We start from the raw sequence: 17,978 nt of genomic DNA, 5'->3' as shown, positions 1-17,978 counted from the left end.
CAGATGAAAGGATGTTTTAAGAGGGGATCTAATCTCATGCTGGTGGTTCTTAAGTTATGTATATTCATAAGTCAATGATCTTATTTTTTTTAAAAATACTTTTTTTCTGCTTATACAATTACTTTTCCTGGTAAACAATTTCATCAGAATAACATACATTCCTATTGCATCTGTCTTAACAAGTGTTGCATATGTATAAAAGAACTCCTTGAAAGAATACATTAGAGATTACTATAAGTTATTTCTTGAAAGATGACAGAAAATATTTAACAGACACTTATATCCAGACAACTTCCCAATATTTGTGAAGAATTGAGTTTCTCAAACTGCTTGCAACAAAACCATTAACGAAGGATATTTATCTTTGCAGAAATATCTGTTGTATTTTTATATATTTATTCCTATGTCTGTTCTTCCCATTTCTAATATTTACTCCCTGTACTAAGAGATAGGAAAGTGTATTCATTGGAAAAATAGATCCCAAAAATCTAACTGTATACTTCTACCACAGATTTTGACAAGCTGCTGAAATGTTTAGCAACAACCATAAATTTTCACTAGAGAGTTTCAAGATTTTTTAAAGTCACATAAAAAATCTGAATTTTTATTCTTTGAACTATATTCCTATTACAAAAAAAAAAAAAAAATAATGCAGTGAATTGACAAGGCATCCCCAAGGTCATGAATTTATCAAGACAAGAAGGATCTTTGCATGTTTTACAGTCAAGAATCCTCAGATGTAATAACGAATGCTTGAAAAAAAGAAAAAAAAGGGTAATGAGATAGATATCAAAACTCATGTTTCAGGCTTTGAAGCAAATTCTGTCTCCTGGGGTTTAAAATTCAATCTGTATGGAAGAAGATTATCCTCTATTTCCATATTTATCTACTCAGGGGGTTTCTTTTCTCAGATATATATCCTGTGGCTATCTCAAGGGCAGATTATTAGATAACTTGTGTCTCTGATCCAGTAATTTACTGTAGTCAGACTGCACACACAAATATTTACATATTTCCTGTACAGCTGCAATCATTTCTTAAATCTGCCCAGAGACTGGTGAGGTGGTGCCAGGAACCACCAAGAGAAAGAAAGATTTTTCCTTAACTGCAGTAAGTGCACTGGCCTTGCTGGCTGGTTTGGAGGGCACCCATTGTGTTATACACATGGGACTGTCTTTTGTTTCTCTGGCAGCAAGTTGATAACATCTCTTACTGACAAGTTTTAAAAATAACAATATAGATTTTTCTGTCCAGCCAGACATTTTAAAACTGTGGGCCCTTTGAGCTCAATGTTGATCAGACTGACACAAGCAAATACAATCATGAGTGCTGTACAAAAACTACACTGTGACAACCTCTGTTCTCAAGTGTGATTTTATTTTCAGGCCTTATTTATTTGAAGTCACTGAGAAAATAAAAACAGACCTGACCTTGAAGGAAAATTACAGAATGTTTATGAGGTCAGAATCTGTCATTTGCTTTGAAGATTTTTTTTTTTAATTTATTGTTATTAACATGTCACTAGCCATACCACCATGGATCATAGCTACAAGCAGTGTAGTAGGTGTTTTGTGAAAGATGTGAACTGGAAAACATGCAGTGATACTTTCTCTGACCATAACAAATTCTATTTGTGGGTCTCATGAACCAAATGCAATACATTTATATTCAATAGGCCTTTTGTAATTTTTTCTGTGGATTTGTACAATGATGTCTTTGAAGCCCTATAGAATCACAGCACCCACAACATCCTTTAAATATGTACAGTTTATCTGTTATCTACTTCTTTGAATTGGCCCCCTGATAGTTCTATTATATTTCTCTGCACAGTTATATTCTTACAAAAAGTGTACAATTTTTTGCTGTTACCTGCTCTCTGTACCTCTCTGGATTTCAGAGAGCTCTGTCATATTTCTTTTTTCTCCATATGGCAATTCCCAGAATATTTAATTGTTCCAGGCATAAAGACACAAAGACATACATTAGTCATTCTTATCATCCTATTCAGTACTTTTTTAAAGTGTATTTTTAAGAAATCAGTTCATGGTCGTTTAACACAATAATATCATTAAAAGATTAAGTTAGAATGAAATGAAAATAGATGAGATCAAATAAAGTCACATAACTTTTCCTCATAGAAATATAATTCCAGGAATGCGTAGAAATGTGACAAACCAGCCAATAGAGAGAAATAATTAATGCAAGGTTAGTATTGTTTTGGTAATCACAGCAAACACATTTAAAGATATTTATTCCCTAATCATTACCAGAAAAAGGGTATGAAATATAATGCTTATGATATTTTTTTTCTTCATGGATATTTGCTCTCAGCAGTCCCTTGATTGGGTATGAAGTGACTAGAAATATAGCCAGCACTTACATACTTTAAAGCATTTTAGTAAAATAGAGTTGGAACGTCGTGCCAGCAAAATGCATGCACTCTTGCCAGCTGAATTACTCACACAGTTTTCTGAGATACTGCTCTTGTGCCTTTCAGCAAAGCTCACACATTCATATAAGTTTGGTGTCAATTGTCAGAAGAGAAATAAAAGAAGTGACTCACAGGTAGCTTGATGTCTTGGTTTCCTATTCACGGTCTGTATGATATATTGATATTGTTATCTACATTCCAGGTGAGGATTATCAGCTAGAGGTGTGCACAGACCTGTGAATAGAGTGAATTAACTGCACAGTCAAGTGGATACTTGCATATGCAGTTTGACATACAGTTTCCCCATTTATTTGGGACATTCTGCTGTGCCTGCTTATTAGATACATCAATTTTTATGTGTTCTTTGGTTTCTCAGGTTTTCTTATGCTTTGCCATCTAGGATCAACCATGGCTGGGGGCATTCATCATGTCTAAGCATGTCCTAGGTTGCACTCACACATTTCCTAAATTTATACTGGCATTCTATTTTTCCTTGAGGCCATCATCCAATGTCAGAAAACAAAATGAAACAGGCTCTTTCTGAGTGAGCTCTCATAATCTCTTCTGCAAGAGGCAGCAGAAACCAGCCCTCACACTGTATTCAGGGAACCTGCAAAGGCCTCTGAATAATATCTGTGTCAGCAGTGCCTGTGACTTCAGTGCTCCTCCACAGCTTGTCACTCAGAGAGACAGTAATTTCACCCCTCAGATGTAACTACATACCTTGTCTCCATATTTTCTCTTCTCATTTGAGTTACCACTTCCTTTAAGTTTCTTTTCTTTTCTTTTCTTTTCTTTTCTTTTCTTTTCTTTTCTTTTCTTTTCTTTTCTTTTCTTTTCTTTTCTTTTCTTTTCTTTTCTTTTCTTTTTTCTTTTCTTTTCTTTTCTTTTCTCTTTTCTCTTTTCTTTTCTTTTCTTTTCTTTTCTTTTCTTTTCTTTTCTTTTCTTTTCTTTTCTTTTCTTTTCTTTTCTTTTCTTTTCTTTTCTTTCCTTTCCTTTCCTTTCCTTTCCTTTCCTTTCCTTTCCTTTCCTTTCCTTTCCTTTCCTTTCCTTTCCTTTTCTTTTCTTTTCTCTCCCTTCTTGATTCCCAGTGCTTTGAAAATAATTTCCACCAAACACAAGACAAAAAAATCTTACTTCAAATAGAATCATCCTTCCCTGGCTATTTAGTCTTCATTTTCTTCTTGGCTCATATGTTTATGTAGGTAATGGTTTTGCCAGGGAGACAACAGAGACACAATTGATCTGTGATTGCATTTCTTCAAATTAAACCATTTTAGCATGCCTAAAAGTGGGGCATTTGTCAGTGTTGTTGGCAGGTGCACTTATATGTGGTCTGACCCAGCCTGCAAGAGCAGAGCTGCTGCTGAGATAGAGCAGGAACCAGACTGGTTTCTGAATTCTTCCAGGGCTGAGGCACCAGGCAGCTGGTCCCCAGCATCAGGACTGGGGTGCACCTCCACTTGCCCGTGCTGTGAGGCCTGGGGGGGTAATGCACACATTAGGCACCTGTGGGCATGCTGGGGATATTAGGCAGCTGTGAGTTTAGGCAGTGAACTGAAGAGGCATTTTTAGTGCTGTAATTTTGGCATTTAAATCAGGAGCCGAGTGGGAACTGACACCTCAACACACAGTTTGCTAGAACAGCAAGTTCTGTTTTGCCTCTGTGGCTGACTGAAGGCTGGTGGTGCACAAGACAGGGTCATCCACAGCTTAGAGAGCACAGACATATGGCTGCATCTAACTTGGCATTAAAAATAAAAATAATTGGATTGTGCTGCAATATGCTGTTCAAACTTCCATCCTTCACTGTTTTTTAGCTCCTTTTAATGGGAAAATGTTAGTTCAAGGGGTAGGAGAAAGACTGACAGCACTGACAAATACCAGTCTTCTGTTTAGTTACAATACAGACATGGTATTGGCAGAACAATTACAGGCTCCTGTCCCCAGGATGTTCTTTTACTGGGGGGAAAGCCAACCTGCCATTGCTTTCACATACTGGGAACTGCATTACAGCAAAGATATTTAATAACAATGAGGAGCAAGGGTTTGCTCAACCCATGTCTCCTGTAAACACACAAAAATATCTTTGCCAGAAATCTAATTTATTGCCCAAATGCACTCATTTAAAAGGTATGTGAAAACCATAATCAGAATCAATACAACCGGAATTTATATAAACCCTTCTGTTATGAAAGAATGGATAATGAGATGTTAGCTGGAGCATGACCAGTAACTGCCCCTTGGGTTTGTCCATTCTGCCACAGCTGAGAGTCCCCCTTTAGCTTTGTTTTTGTTAATAAATTCAGGCATCCTAAAGTCTGGATAAATACATTAGCATTTTTGTTAATAATTTTTATCTTCATTTTAATTCTCTATCTTGAATGGTAATAAAGCACAGCTCTTCACTGAGATAATATTAGCAGAGTCCTATTCTGAGGCTCAATGTTGTTTTAATAATTTTCTTATCACAGGTCAGCACTTGGGCTTGTTAGGACAGCAGAGATCTCATCCTACTGATCTAGAGAGCAAACCCCAGCAAACCAGAACTGCTGCCATAACCAGATAGCTGCTGATGTAGGAGATACTTTGAAGAACAGCAGTGGTCTCCAGCTACTTTCAGCCCAGTTTCCTAGGAGAGGTGACCTTTGCAGTCATGCCATATGTGTCCTTTCTCTCTTTGGCTAAAATATATTGACAGTTCTGAGGAAGTGGACATCTGAGCAGAGGAGAAAGGTCTTGCAACTGCCTTGACTGACAGACTGTAATGTGAATGCAAAACTTATTAGATACTATTCATAGCAGGCAAGAAGGTAGGTGCCTGCCAGTGCCCCCTCAGAACTGCCCACAGGATGTGGGCATTAGAAAGAAAATAAGGCATTATTAACTCTTCTGCTTTATATACAATGATATTGTTAAATTACTAATTCCCATGACTTCCTGGATCTTGCCTTTTACATCCCACTCTTACAAAGGGAGCAGCTTCCTGCAGCCATGTCTTGCTCTGATGCTGCAGTCTCTCTCTACTCCTCACAAGCCTGGATTGAACAAGGCACTGACAAAAGCAGCACTAAGGACCACAGTTCAAGCTTTTCCTCATGAAAGTTTAGAAGGATAGTTATTGAGGGAACATACTCTTGTGGACATTTGTAAAACATAATATCAGGGGTGATAAATTAAATTGTCTTTGTTGTACTCTGAAACCAAACACTCTGGAACCAAAAATGTCTTCCTGATCAACTGGTGAAACATCAGCATAGGTCTTGTCTGTATCGGCTGTGGAAATGTGCTTAAAATTTACTGTCTAGCCTGTGCTCTTGATACAACATTTTCTCAGGAAGATGAGAGGGTGCAGAATGTTCTTCTCTTTGATATGACTCTGCTTTCTGGGCTTTTTTCTTCCCAGTGTTTTGAAAGCAGTCATAAACAAAAGTTAATGAGCAGTCATGAAGAGGCCTCTACGGAGTCAGCACACATGTGAGGCAGAGAGGGTACAAAGTCACTAATTCTGTCTGATTGTATGATTCAGATAAGCCGTCTAATTGCTCTGTGTGCATTGTAGATCACCAAGTGGACAACAGCACTGTGCCAGTGCCCTATCTAGCTTTGCTGCTGTAGAGCTCTGTAGGAGCTGACAAAAGCTTGGCAGCTTTCTTTGAGTTTGTAGTAGGGAAAGAGGGAAAGAATCAGCAAAGCAAAACATAAGTAAACACAAAATAAGCATTTGAAATATGGTATTGCACGTTCAACACACTTCGTACATGTGTTCAGGCAACACTCCGATGTTTTGGATTTTCTGAGTTTCTGCTCTGTTGTGCCTTACCTACCCACTTGCCTCTTGGTCTTTTCATGTCTCCAATAATGTCCTCTGCCTGGCCTCATCCACATCAGCAGCACATATCATCACAGGTGGTGGGAACATGATGTTCCTTGAGCTCTGCTTCCCTGGGCATCACCAGATAGCTGCCTTGCTTCACTCTTATACCCTCATGGAAAATACTTTCTCTCCATTAATAACGAGAGTGGAAAAAAACCCTGAAGAAAGTATTAAAATCCATATAACTTAGGCTGTCATACACAGGGATTAATGAAGCTTAGGGTGTCTAAGAGCCATTAGTAAAACAATTGCAAGATGAGTCAGGAGAGAAGGAGGTGTCATGGGGAAAAAAAGATCTGCAAAATATTCCATAACAGACTGAAAAGAATTCAAGTGCTGATTCCAGACACACTCCACTAGGGAAAAAAATCTGTATACCTCCTTGAAACTCTTCCACAGGCAGGGTTGTGGTTAAACAAACAAACCAGTGAAAATAACCAATCTAATTTGTTGGGATATCTTGCACAAAGTAACACTCACATGAGAAATTGAGTCCCTTGCCCAGGACAGTCAATTGCTGTTGGGAGCCTTCAGGAGCCTCTCTTGCCAAGGTCTTTGCAATGGCGTCTTTGGCTGCATCACATGAGATTCTGAACTCCTCTTCTGCTGAATTTTTGTAATCCAGCTGGTCCCACTTGCTCAGAACATACCAGGATGCTTTAACAGTGATTGCCAGAAACTGCAAAAAGCTTTTCTTTACTGTCTTAATTGGCTTCAAAAGACTCTTCTGTGTTGCCATTTCTGCAGCTGTGAGAACAGTTTCCACAGACCATCTACAAGTGTCTTACCTATGCACAGCTGCATCTGTTTTATGGCAGGAACTGCCTGGAAAGAGCTCACATGTATGCCCCATTCTCTTCTTGGGAAGATGGATGTTTATTTGCACATTCAAGCATATAAATAGCATCTGTCATAGGCCTCTACACAGCAAGAGCTGTCTGGGCTGATTTCCAAGACTGTCCAAAATTCCCACCTGTACAATTCCAGTAAAGAATAAAACATTAGTTTTCTTGTGGAGGCAATTGGATGTTCAGCTACTTTCTCTCAGATCTGTTCCTTCTTTCACCTGTGCAGCAAAGGGTAACCCAGAAGGTCCAGGCAATTAATGTCTAAGGTGATAAAATACCATCACAGCCTGATATCCAAATACACCACTGCTATGACTGCAATTTCCTTCTTATCTAGACATCCATAGATATTTGATAGAAATTACCACATCTGAATTTTATTCAAATCAATTATTTTGTGCTTGAGACTGTGTAACCCTCCATTTGACCCAGAAAATGGTTGCCTTGTAAGTTTTTCATTATGTTCTTGTGCAAAAAAACCATCACAGTTTTCCTGTTATGCAGAGAAACGTGGAATGAAAAGTTTTTTTATGGCAGTGTATTTTTCTACTGGTGAGCTTACCCTTAATGCTTCTTCCTGATAGTACCAGAGGCCATATGACCAAAAAAATCCCTGCGCAATATTTGTAGCTCTTGTTATCTAAACTCCCTGGGAACATTAGCTTTCACTGGTGCTTAGCTGCTACACATTTAAACATTTAAACACTTCATGACACTTCAGTCCAGCACCTTGAATAAATTAGGAATATGAAAAAAAATCAGATCAGAGTTGAGTTTGTACATTGCTTATTATTTCTTGCTGGATTATAATGCCTAGCTAAATATAATTACCTGCAGTAATTCTAGGGTAGAACTCAAATTGCAAAAGCTGCCTGGAAAACAGTTATAGGACTGAATGTGTAGATTACATTCTGTTTAGATGGCATGCTGAATACATAATACTAATGTGACCAAAGTATTTGCATTTAAATTTCATGTGGCCTTTCAAAGCAGAACGGAACAAAACAAAATATTAAAAACCCAAATCAAACCACCACACTCAGAAAGATCTGTTGTCTTTCTTCCGCCAGGATTTTCAAATGATTGAAATTTTCTGACAGGGAGTTTTCTCATAATTAAAGACAGCGGTAATTGCACATTAATATTCAGATTTAATCAGAAGGAATCAAAATAATTATGCAAAGGCTAAGCCAGACTGCACAAGCTTCTGTAAAACTACCAGTGAATCAGATGCTTGGTAAACTGTTTCAATATTGAACCCGTAGGTAGTGGAAAGACAGGAATAGAAGAAAATTGTGATTTATCAGGGAATGGGTGAGCAATGTCATAACCGGGGAAAAATGTGGGAAAAGTCCTAGAACACAATAAATTAAAGAACACAAATGCTTTGCAAGGGAAACAAGCACGTGGGAATACCCAGCACTGGCAGAAGCCCTCCAGGTTGCAGGCTGGCTGTCAAGCTGCAAACCTGGCCTAGATGAATGAGACACATGTGGGAGGTGAGATGTGGTACAAATGGGGGCAGAGAAGAGAACTTAAGGAAACTGTCTCTGGACAGCTTAGAGCAGCTGTCTCTGCTCCATAAAAACTTCCAGTGTCACTTAAGGGCTAAGGATAGCCCTAGTTTTGCTTTTGGGGTAATCACTGGGGATGAATAGATAAAAAGTCCTTCTATATAAATTAATTAAGATGTTTTCTTTCCTATGTGCATTTCTGAGTTTGTTTTTTTATTAGTTTGGTTTGAGAAATTTGGAATCCCTTTGGTCCCATGGATTCAGACCTAACTTTAGTAAATATCAAATTGCAGAAGTCTTTTCTTGTCTTGCTTGGTTTTTTACCTGTACTTTTCCATGCATTATTTTGTATTTTGGCACCTTAATATCACAATGGAAATGGCTGTTTCCAACTGAATAATGCTCAGAGGAATGTAATAGTTAGAGATGGAACAGATTACTTGTTCTCAATGGCTGTATATATAGGGCATTCCTAAAATAATACTCTGAAACAGGTATCAGTTTTTAGATTAAACTGTGTTAAAATAGGATTTTTCTAAGGGATTATATTTGGAGTGGTCCTGAATTTATCCAGCATTGTATAAAGCCAGTAGCACTAGTGCACTTGCTCTGATTGTGTTACAATTTTAACTCATCTTCTTTCATATGTGTGCTCTCACATGTTTATTTTCTGAGTGTCTATTGCTCAAGAGAAGTTTGTGTATTTATTGGAGGTATCGAAACATGCCTAGAACATAAACATGTTGTTTATTTTCTTAGGATTTGAATTTTTTGAAACAAGTGCCAAGGAAAACATTAATGTCAAGCAGACGTTTGAGCGACTTGTGGATATCATCTGTGACAAAATGTCAGAAAGTCTGGAGACCAATCCCACCATTGCTGCCAGCAACCAGAACACACAGCTAAAGGACACCCCTCCTCCACAGCAGCCTAACTGCAGCTGCTAATGCAGCCATCAGCAAAGGCAGCTCCAGTGTGTTCTATTGCCAACAGAGTATTTATGAATGGTCTATATGCCTTTATTTATACTGTTTTATTAATTTATTTGAGAGAACAGTCTTGTTTTACTTCATCAACTGTTTGGATATGTATATGGGGATGGAGCAGTTTTTTAATTTGAAAGGATGATCCATATTTTAGCACCTGGCTTTTGCATGCAGGGTGTATATTAATTTCTCTTTTATTTTTACTGTTTTACATCACACTTCAGCTGGTGCCATGTCCTCAGACCATGTTTGCCTACACTTATCTCTCACTTCATCAGTTTCAAGTTATATAGTTGAATCTTTAGGGTAGTGGTCAGAGTGTTTTGAGTTAGCTTCCTGATGCCTCTTGTATATTTTCCTGACTGAAAATTAATTTAGAAGTATTCCTGTGGTGACCCAATCCCTCATTCTGTCCAGATCACTTGTACAAGGGACACTTCCTGGAGCACATTGCCTTGGCAAGTCTACTCTCACTATGTTACACATTCCTGGCTGATTGAAAACTGCAGAAATTAGAAGGAAGTTAGATCTTCGGCCCAAAGTCATCAAAATTCCCTGTGAATTTCCATCTGGATGTGGATATTCAGTCCAGACTCTCAGAGATATTAGGTACTTCATCCTGTTTGGATAGCTAGTGTATTTACTTTTACATAGGAGTTGCATGTCTATCTAATAGTTTTCTGAAACTGGACTTAATTTCTCATTCCATAATTATGAAGATCCCAGTACTACCTACCCCACAGTAGGCTAGTTAGCTCTTTCTATTTCTGCCTGCATGAGAAATTGACCACACAGTCCTATATTATGTCTGACAGAGCCAAATCCATTGTGTTTGGTTGTTCATAGCCAAAAGTTGCCTTGTCATGTTGCTGTCAAACCTGCATGCTTCAGTTTTCAGGAATTTCATCTCCCATTCAGTCACTGAGACAGCTACCACCACAGTGGCTTCAAATGTCTATATTGTACTCAGACCTATTGCAGAAATGCTGATGGTGTCAGTGAACTGAAGTTTGACTTCATTTTTTTTCCATTTATTTTGGCAAGAAAATTGGGACTGTTAAAAATCTAGGTGTTTTAAAATAAAAAAATTGTGACCATTTCTAATCTTAGGCTGAATACATTGAAAAGATCAAAAAGCAAAAGACTTGAAAGATAGCAGAATACAGTCCACAAATTCATTTATGATAAAGTGTTTAAATAGTTACATTTCACAGTTTTTCTCCTCTAGTAATTGGTGGAAGTTTCTTACATCTGTGTCCTGAAGTACTTTGTACAACTGCTTTACATGCATCACAGTGACCTTTTTTTAACTAAACAGCATAAATGAAGAAGCACTGATTATTTTATTTTTCCAATTAGACAGAATTTAGGACAAGGATGACATTTTTTAAACGGTCAGCAATGGGAAAAATATGGAAAAATAAAAGAAAAGGAAGTAGCACTTAGTATACTTAATGACTCACAACTGCAAAGAAATCCTTCTTTACAGTTTATATTTTTTGAAGGCAATTTATGTAAGTATTGATATACACTAAGAGAAAATGACCACTTTTAAAAAATTGATTAAATAATCTAAATATACTTTGACAAAGTAAAAGTTACTTCCATACAAGGCATATAGACACATGTAAAATGGATATGCCTGGAGGGTTCTGCCTGGGCTGCCTAACTTAAATGAATGAATGCTGTCTTCAGTCTGCGTTTTTAAACCACTTCTGTCCTGTTAGCTAGTTTATTTAAGCACTTTTTCGCCTAGTAGACATAGAGACTGATTTACCTCCATGAAAATAAAGCACTCTCCTTTTTAGAGTAGAGGACTAGCCAGATGGAAGAGGTATGTGCCATCCAAACCATGAACCTGTCTCTCTCCAGAGTGCTTTTTTTCCCTCCTTCATTTAAGACAGTGTGTTGCTATGTGTGCTGAGAGACTTTCACTAGTACATTTTCACCCACAAGGTGCCAGCTGATTGGAAAAAACAGAAGCACGCAAAGTTGAGCAAGCTTCATTTGAGGTGGTTGCTGGGCAGTTTTCCATGCTTTTATTGTTATGTCAGTGATTCCTGCTCGAGAAGAAGGAGCAGGAAAACAGAATTCAGCTTCAGCTTTCAAGTTCTTTAGACAAATCTTAGGTTGTATAATTAGTCTGAACCATCTCAGGCAAGGAGGGTAGAGACATAATCACGTTGTCAAGGATCTTGGGCATGTCCCTAATCCAGCAGTTTGGCTGTGGAAGTCCAAGTATTCCTCCAGCTTTGCTCTGAGATATTTGATGTTAAATGGGCATCTCCTGTGCACAGTACAATAAGGAAAAAAGACTTCAAGGTATCCCTTGCTGTAGCCACACTTTGCTTGTATTCCATTGCAATGAATTTAAGACCCTCCCTGCCTGGTTATGTCCATTTAGACTCTAATCAGTGGTAGAAACACATTACTAGCATGTATCTTTTTAAACAAATTGAGTGGTAGATAAATAGTTCTTTACATAAATGAGATTAATTAATTGCTTTTCATTTCACATCAGGAGTCTGGGCAGAAGAGTAACAGCAAAATCTAAGGAGAACCCCTGCTTCAAGTTTCTGAGGCAACTAACCTGCTAGGCACCCACACATATTTGGCCTTTTGCATGAGAAGGTGTGGCTGGAGGAAGCAGCTGTCATAGCAGTGCTTTTCCTTAGAGTGCTAAAAACATGTTAAAAGGAAAAAGCTCATCTGAAATACAGCAGCAGAATGAGTCGGTATCTAAAATCTCCTTGAAACTTTGTACTAACACTCAGACCTGGAGTTCAGAGTTATATTAATTTTTAAAATGTTCAAATAAAATCTTTTGATTTATTCAAGACTGTCTAAAACCCTGGGAAAACCACTCAGCCTTCTCAGTTGACACTGTTTTGAATAGAAGGTTGGAAAGGATGACCTGCTGTGGTCCCATCAAACCAAATTTAACCTATTATGATTTTCTCTGAAATTGAAAATGTGTGGAAGTTCAAGCAGGCTTTTTCTTTTCAATCTGGGTTACCTACTGTTGGAGAAGTAGGCTTTGATTTTCTATCACAGGTTGGCTTTTGCAGTCATATGCTTCACAGCAATATTGGGTTTTCTGCTATAAAGTTGGTCACATTTAGATCATGAACATCATGATCTCAGTACCTCTCTCAACTAGAACTTGAGAAGTAACTTACTATGCCTTCCCCAAATATTCCAGGAATTCTGAGGGAGCTAACAGTGTTAGAATTTGCTTTCTATCTGAAATTATGTCTTGAGCACTTATGAGATAGAATATCCAATAGCAGCCTGTGTCAATCTGGCTCAGCTCCTCTTGACTTACATGATACAGCTGCAGTTTTCTTAAATCCAGGTAGACTGAACATTTTTGAAGAACCTGTCACAACTTGATTGAGGGCCTAAATTTAAACAATCAATGCCTTGTTCTTCACATATATCCAGTAGTCACTGATTTTGAGTTCCTGGAGGACACAGGCAGGTTCTGGTTATATCCCTGACCTGTCCAGTAGTGTGGCACAATTCCTTCAATTCCTACAAAAGACCATATTTTGTGATGGAAGAGGTGAGGGCTCAGATGAAAACTGAGATAGCAGAAAAAACAACTACTTTCAGCATCATCACAAGTATTAGTGAAAAAGTTTTTGCACACCTTGCATTAATTGGTTGTCACTTTCAACATAGAAACAAGACTGAATGTCGCAGCAAATCATTGGTCCAGCCGTAGACACTCCCTTCAGCTGAGATTTATCCCCTTGGTGAGACACAACAGTTGATTCACAGAGTATGTTAAATTTCTGAGAGATGAGATGCCTTTGGGCAAAGTCCTGAGCTCCATAGTGCCAGCTGAAGCTGAACTAATACTACACAATCATTTTTCCGAGTTATGATCTAGACTAAAGCTTATAGCAGCAGGCTAATCCTGTGCATGGGAAATGCACCAGCCTTATCATGCTCTGACAATGTGTTGCTTGCTGCACCTTCAAGCTACTGGTCAGAAAATACCTGGGAGCACCCAGGAGCATGGGGATTGACCAGTTCCTGCCAAACAGCTAGCCAGCCCTGCTGGGTTGAGCATTTAGATGCATGTATTTGATTATTTTGAGAGTTCATGTTCACAAGTTGCAAGTGCAACTGATTTAATAATGTGTCTGTTATTTTTGGTGGTGATGGTTAGTTTATTTAGACTTGTTCATTTGGTGTTTTAAATAAGTATGAACTAGCCTAATTTTCTGTCAAAAATACTCTTTCTCTCTGAACAGCTCTGTAAGTGACTGTTACCTGGAATTGTTTGTTCCTTTGTGCTTATACTTAATGCAATGCCTAGAGAAATTACCTGAGCAACTACATCTATGTGGCCTTTTCCAGAGCATCAGTCTGAAAGATTAAATTTTCTTCCCAGTCTGCTCAGCTCTGTATATTCAGCTGTACCACCTGCATCTTCTTCATTGCAGAAATGAAGTGCTATTTCAGGATGTACAAAATTTGCTGGAGTTTGATCCTAACTTTGAGAATGCTTTAAATTTGCCAGTTTTAGGGGAAAAAATTCTACATTTGGTGGTTATGCATTTGTTTCTTCTGAGCAGACAAATGATGTTGCAATTGGATTCCAAGAGAAACTCCTTTACAAACTCCACCCCTCACAAGCTGTTCATTTCTGTATTTATTTTTTGAGAAGTAAGTTTTATTATTTACATTTTTACAGACATCAGCTAAATTTGAGTGCTGATGACAGACCAATTCCTCCTTGGACTGTTTCGTATAGACTCACAATGCATGAGCCTTGTTCTTCTTTAGCATGAAAGATTTAGCAATGTGAGACCATGAGTTTGAAGCCTCATAGATACATCTTCAGGGGATTTAGCAACATATCTTCACGTATGCCAACAGGGGCATAAATTGTGTTAATTTGCCGCGTTGATCCATACATTCTTTCTGATTCCAGATTCTCCAAGGTTGATCACTTGTCCAGTCTCATTTAAAAACATAACTCATTTCAATTATTTGAATGAATTCTACCAGTTTTATTTAGGAGTAAATGTAGTTCGCTTTTGCAAATTAAGCTTTCTATTTTATTTCCTTTTGTTTATCCATGGGTGTTCAATGAAGCAGGATTTGTGACTACACACACATATGCACATATATACAATAGTACATCTTTGGTACTCATTCATTTCCCACTGTTACTTATTTGTATTCAGTGCCACCTTTCCCAAATTTATCCTTAAATTGTCATTACCGCTGGAAATCAAATGTGTTACATTTGAAGACCATGGGTGTATTAACCGTGGTTCCAGCAGAGGTGGATGGCTTGTCATTTGTACAATAAAGGTACTTGGTATCTGAACTGGGGCAGAAGCAAAAGCCCTGACTTTCCCATAATTTCAAGTCCACCACTAATACACAAAAATGAAAGTTACATAAAGATTGTTTACCATTTCTGATGATAATTTTCCTCGAGTAATTCTGACATGTACCTGCAACTAGTGATGTATGAAATGTTTGTGCTGTAACTCCTGTTTGGTATTTTGTCAGTAATGTCAGATGTGCTGTGACTCAGTTGGACTGTCACAATGTGTAACCTATATGCTAGCGTTCGTGTATTTCAAATGTCTTACATGTTGCATGAAAAAAATGTTATAAAGATAGATATTTTTTCTATTTTTGAATACCTCAAGACTGAGGAATCATGGGCCAATAAGTGCAATATTTAATTATTTACTCAGTGTATATAAATTTGTGTGAAAGGGAGAAGCATCATGTGTGTGTGATAAGCTGTTGATGATGCCTGTGTGGCTTAAGATTTCTAGTAAATGTACACATCTTGTAGAAATATTCTGTAGTAAACACTTTACCAGTGTAGTGTAAGAATATTCTTAAGTAACTTAAACTATTTTTCATATATAAAACTATGGTCAAAGGTATTTGTATGTTTAATGCAAGTGCATGTCAATTTTACTTTTAGGGTTCTGAGTGTCCTTTTTTGAGAATTTTCATGTCACACCAACACCAGTGGGACATGCCTTCCATCAGAAAAATGCTTAAAACCATTTATGAACTCTCTGCCTATATTTTTTTAAGCATATTCTCTAGAAGCATTAAAAGAACCTCTTAGAGCTCAGCATTTATGGTGAGTTAATTATTTATTCTTAAAGAGTCAGGTGCTCTGCCTGTATTGCATAATATCATGTGGACGTGTTTTCTTTAATCTAATACAGTTAACTCATCATATTTACTTGAAATAGTAAATAGGAGTACCCAATATTCTTGAAGATGACTGTCAAACTTTGGTTGGTGCCCTAGTTTAACATGTTTTCAAACAGCTTCAAGGTCACAGCAGCACAGCAGTGTGGAAGGTGACCTTAAGTGGGGTCCCTTTTGACTCTTAAGTTTCTTAACTTCCCCAGATACTCAAGATGGAAGGTACCTCCTTAAAGATACTGACACACATTCTTCATTCCATTTTTACATGGCCTTCAAGCTTCAACAATTCCATTATTAGGTGTAAAGCTGAGTTACAAATGGAAACAAAATGCAGGCCAAAATCTAACCATGAAACTAAAAGGAGACATCCAATAATTTATTTATTCCTGTTTCTTTGCATAATTCTAATGGTTCTTTAAGAACATGAGCAAAGCCATCAGTACTCAGCAACACCATTGGGTACATTTGGGACCTTAAACCCTGAATCACTGATCTGCCATGGGTTCCCAGCTGTGCCCATAGAGCCTGCGGAAAAACTCATTTTTGCTAAATCTCTGGTTTCAAAGGCATGTGTCATCCACATTGAGAATTTACTAAACAGAGACGGGCCACTGAGTCTGGGCCATGGGGAGGAATTTGGGAATTGGTTTAACCAGACAATTTTCCTAGAAAACTATATTCATTAGTACCATACTAAAAGCTACATAAGTAGATTTTTTGTTTGACTTGATGAATTTCTGTGAAAATGTGCAAAGTTGAATAAGTTATGGTCGTTTGTTGTATTGTTTTGGGTTTTTTAAATTTGCTTGATCTGGAAAAGGGTGAAATTCTAAGGCCTACTGGAAACAGGTATCATGGGTTTCCTTTCTGATGTCATTAAATACATTCTCTGAGAAGGTAAAATAGCCAAATTGCATTAAGTAGCACATGACAGTACTTGCAATGACCTGAAAAGTCCTTAAAAACTCTTATTGTACCTAATGCCATTAAAACCTCTGCAAAATTATACAGACCAGAGTGAAATAAAAATATACGTAGATAGAAATTTGGAATTGTTTGATATAAAAAGAAAATTTTTGGCATCATTGTTCCTGAGTAGCAAAGTAAGAATCAGAATATGAGGTACCATTAAAATAGAAATATACAGCCTGTTACAGGACTCCCTAAACTTTTTATTATTAAGTGACCTGACAGTTCAAGGGCTGGCAGATAATTCTACCTAGCTTTTTTATAATTCCTCATAGGCATGTGATTACATGCACGAAAATAAATGCTTACCTTGATAACATGTAGGTAGCTGTTCTGGTTCTCTCAAAACAACTTGTTTGCTGAACTGTTAGTGAAGAAAAATTGAAGTATGTGTTTAGGATACCTTTGTGAGGGGGTGAGACTCAATCTGTGCCTTCTCCCCCGACTCTTACTGCAATATAGCTACTGTGGTTTTAAAAAATATGTTAGCTAAAATGCTGCTGGGTGATAAATTTTGTGAATCTTCTCCATAAATCCATGGAGGCTCTTGTCTGAATGTTCAGTACAAGTTTTATCCACATGGAGAGTTTTAATTCTGTGCAGATGTAGCGACCATGTGTATTCCATTGGATATTCTGTTTGTATGTGACTTCTGTATACCAAGTGGATTTTGTTTGTTTAATTCTTTTGCTAAAAGTTCTTTTTTCTTCCTTTTGCAATTACAATAAATATTCAAGAGACTATATTCATGAATATCTCAGTTGTGGTGACATGGTCTTGCACCCCACTCCTCTCTCCTCATTTATTTTCTTTTACTTGATAAAACTGGAAAATAATAACTCCATTTTTGACTAAATGATCAACAAAGATACCACATCTGCAAAAATTCATTTCACTAATATCCTCTCAGTAGCACTGGTGACTGTAGCTCTGAATTCCACAGAATTCACTGGAGACTTTGCCCTAACAGTCTGAAGGAGAAAGATTTTTTTAGTCATTTCCCTAGCAAAAGCACGCTGCTTCTATGCTGACCCTTTTAAATAGGGCAAAGGTTTTTTTTTAATTTTGATTTTTCACTGTCTGAACTGCTAAACAATACATATGCTTTTTGGATGCTGTTATTAGTTGATCATGTAATCTTAGTTCAAA

General features: G+C 37.5%; 1 protein-coding gene across 1 annotated transcript in view; it reads left to right on the top strand.

Moving 5' to 3' along the window:
• RAB3C (RAB3C, member RAS oncogene family) overlaps positions 1-17,560 on the top strand; it is a 125,036-nt gene extending 107,476 nt beyond the window's left edge. Inside the window, exon 5 of the mRNA XM_083883988.1 lies at positions 9,430-17,560. Within this exon, the coding sequence (XP_083740114.1) occupies positions 9,430-9,617 (188 nt within the window). The 3' untranslated portion in view covers positions 9,618-17,560. The remainder of the gene's footprint in view (positions 1-9,429) is intronic.
• The last annotated feature ends 418 nt before the right edge of the window (positions 17,561-17,978 follow it).

This window comes from Zosterops lateralis, assembly GCF_965231275.1.
Source record: "Zosterops lateralis genome assembly, chromosome: Z".
Taxonomy (NCBI): Eukaryota; Metazoa; Chordata; class Aves; order Passeriformes; family Zosteropidae; genus Zosterops; species Zosterops lateralis.
The sequence above is the reverse complement of the archived record's forward strand: the minus strand, read 5'-3'. Positions and strand labels throughout refer to the sequence as shown.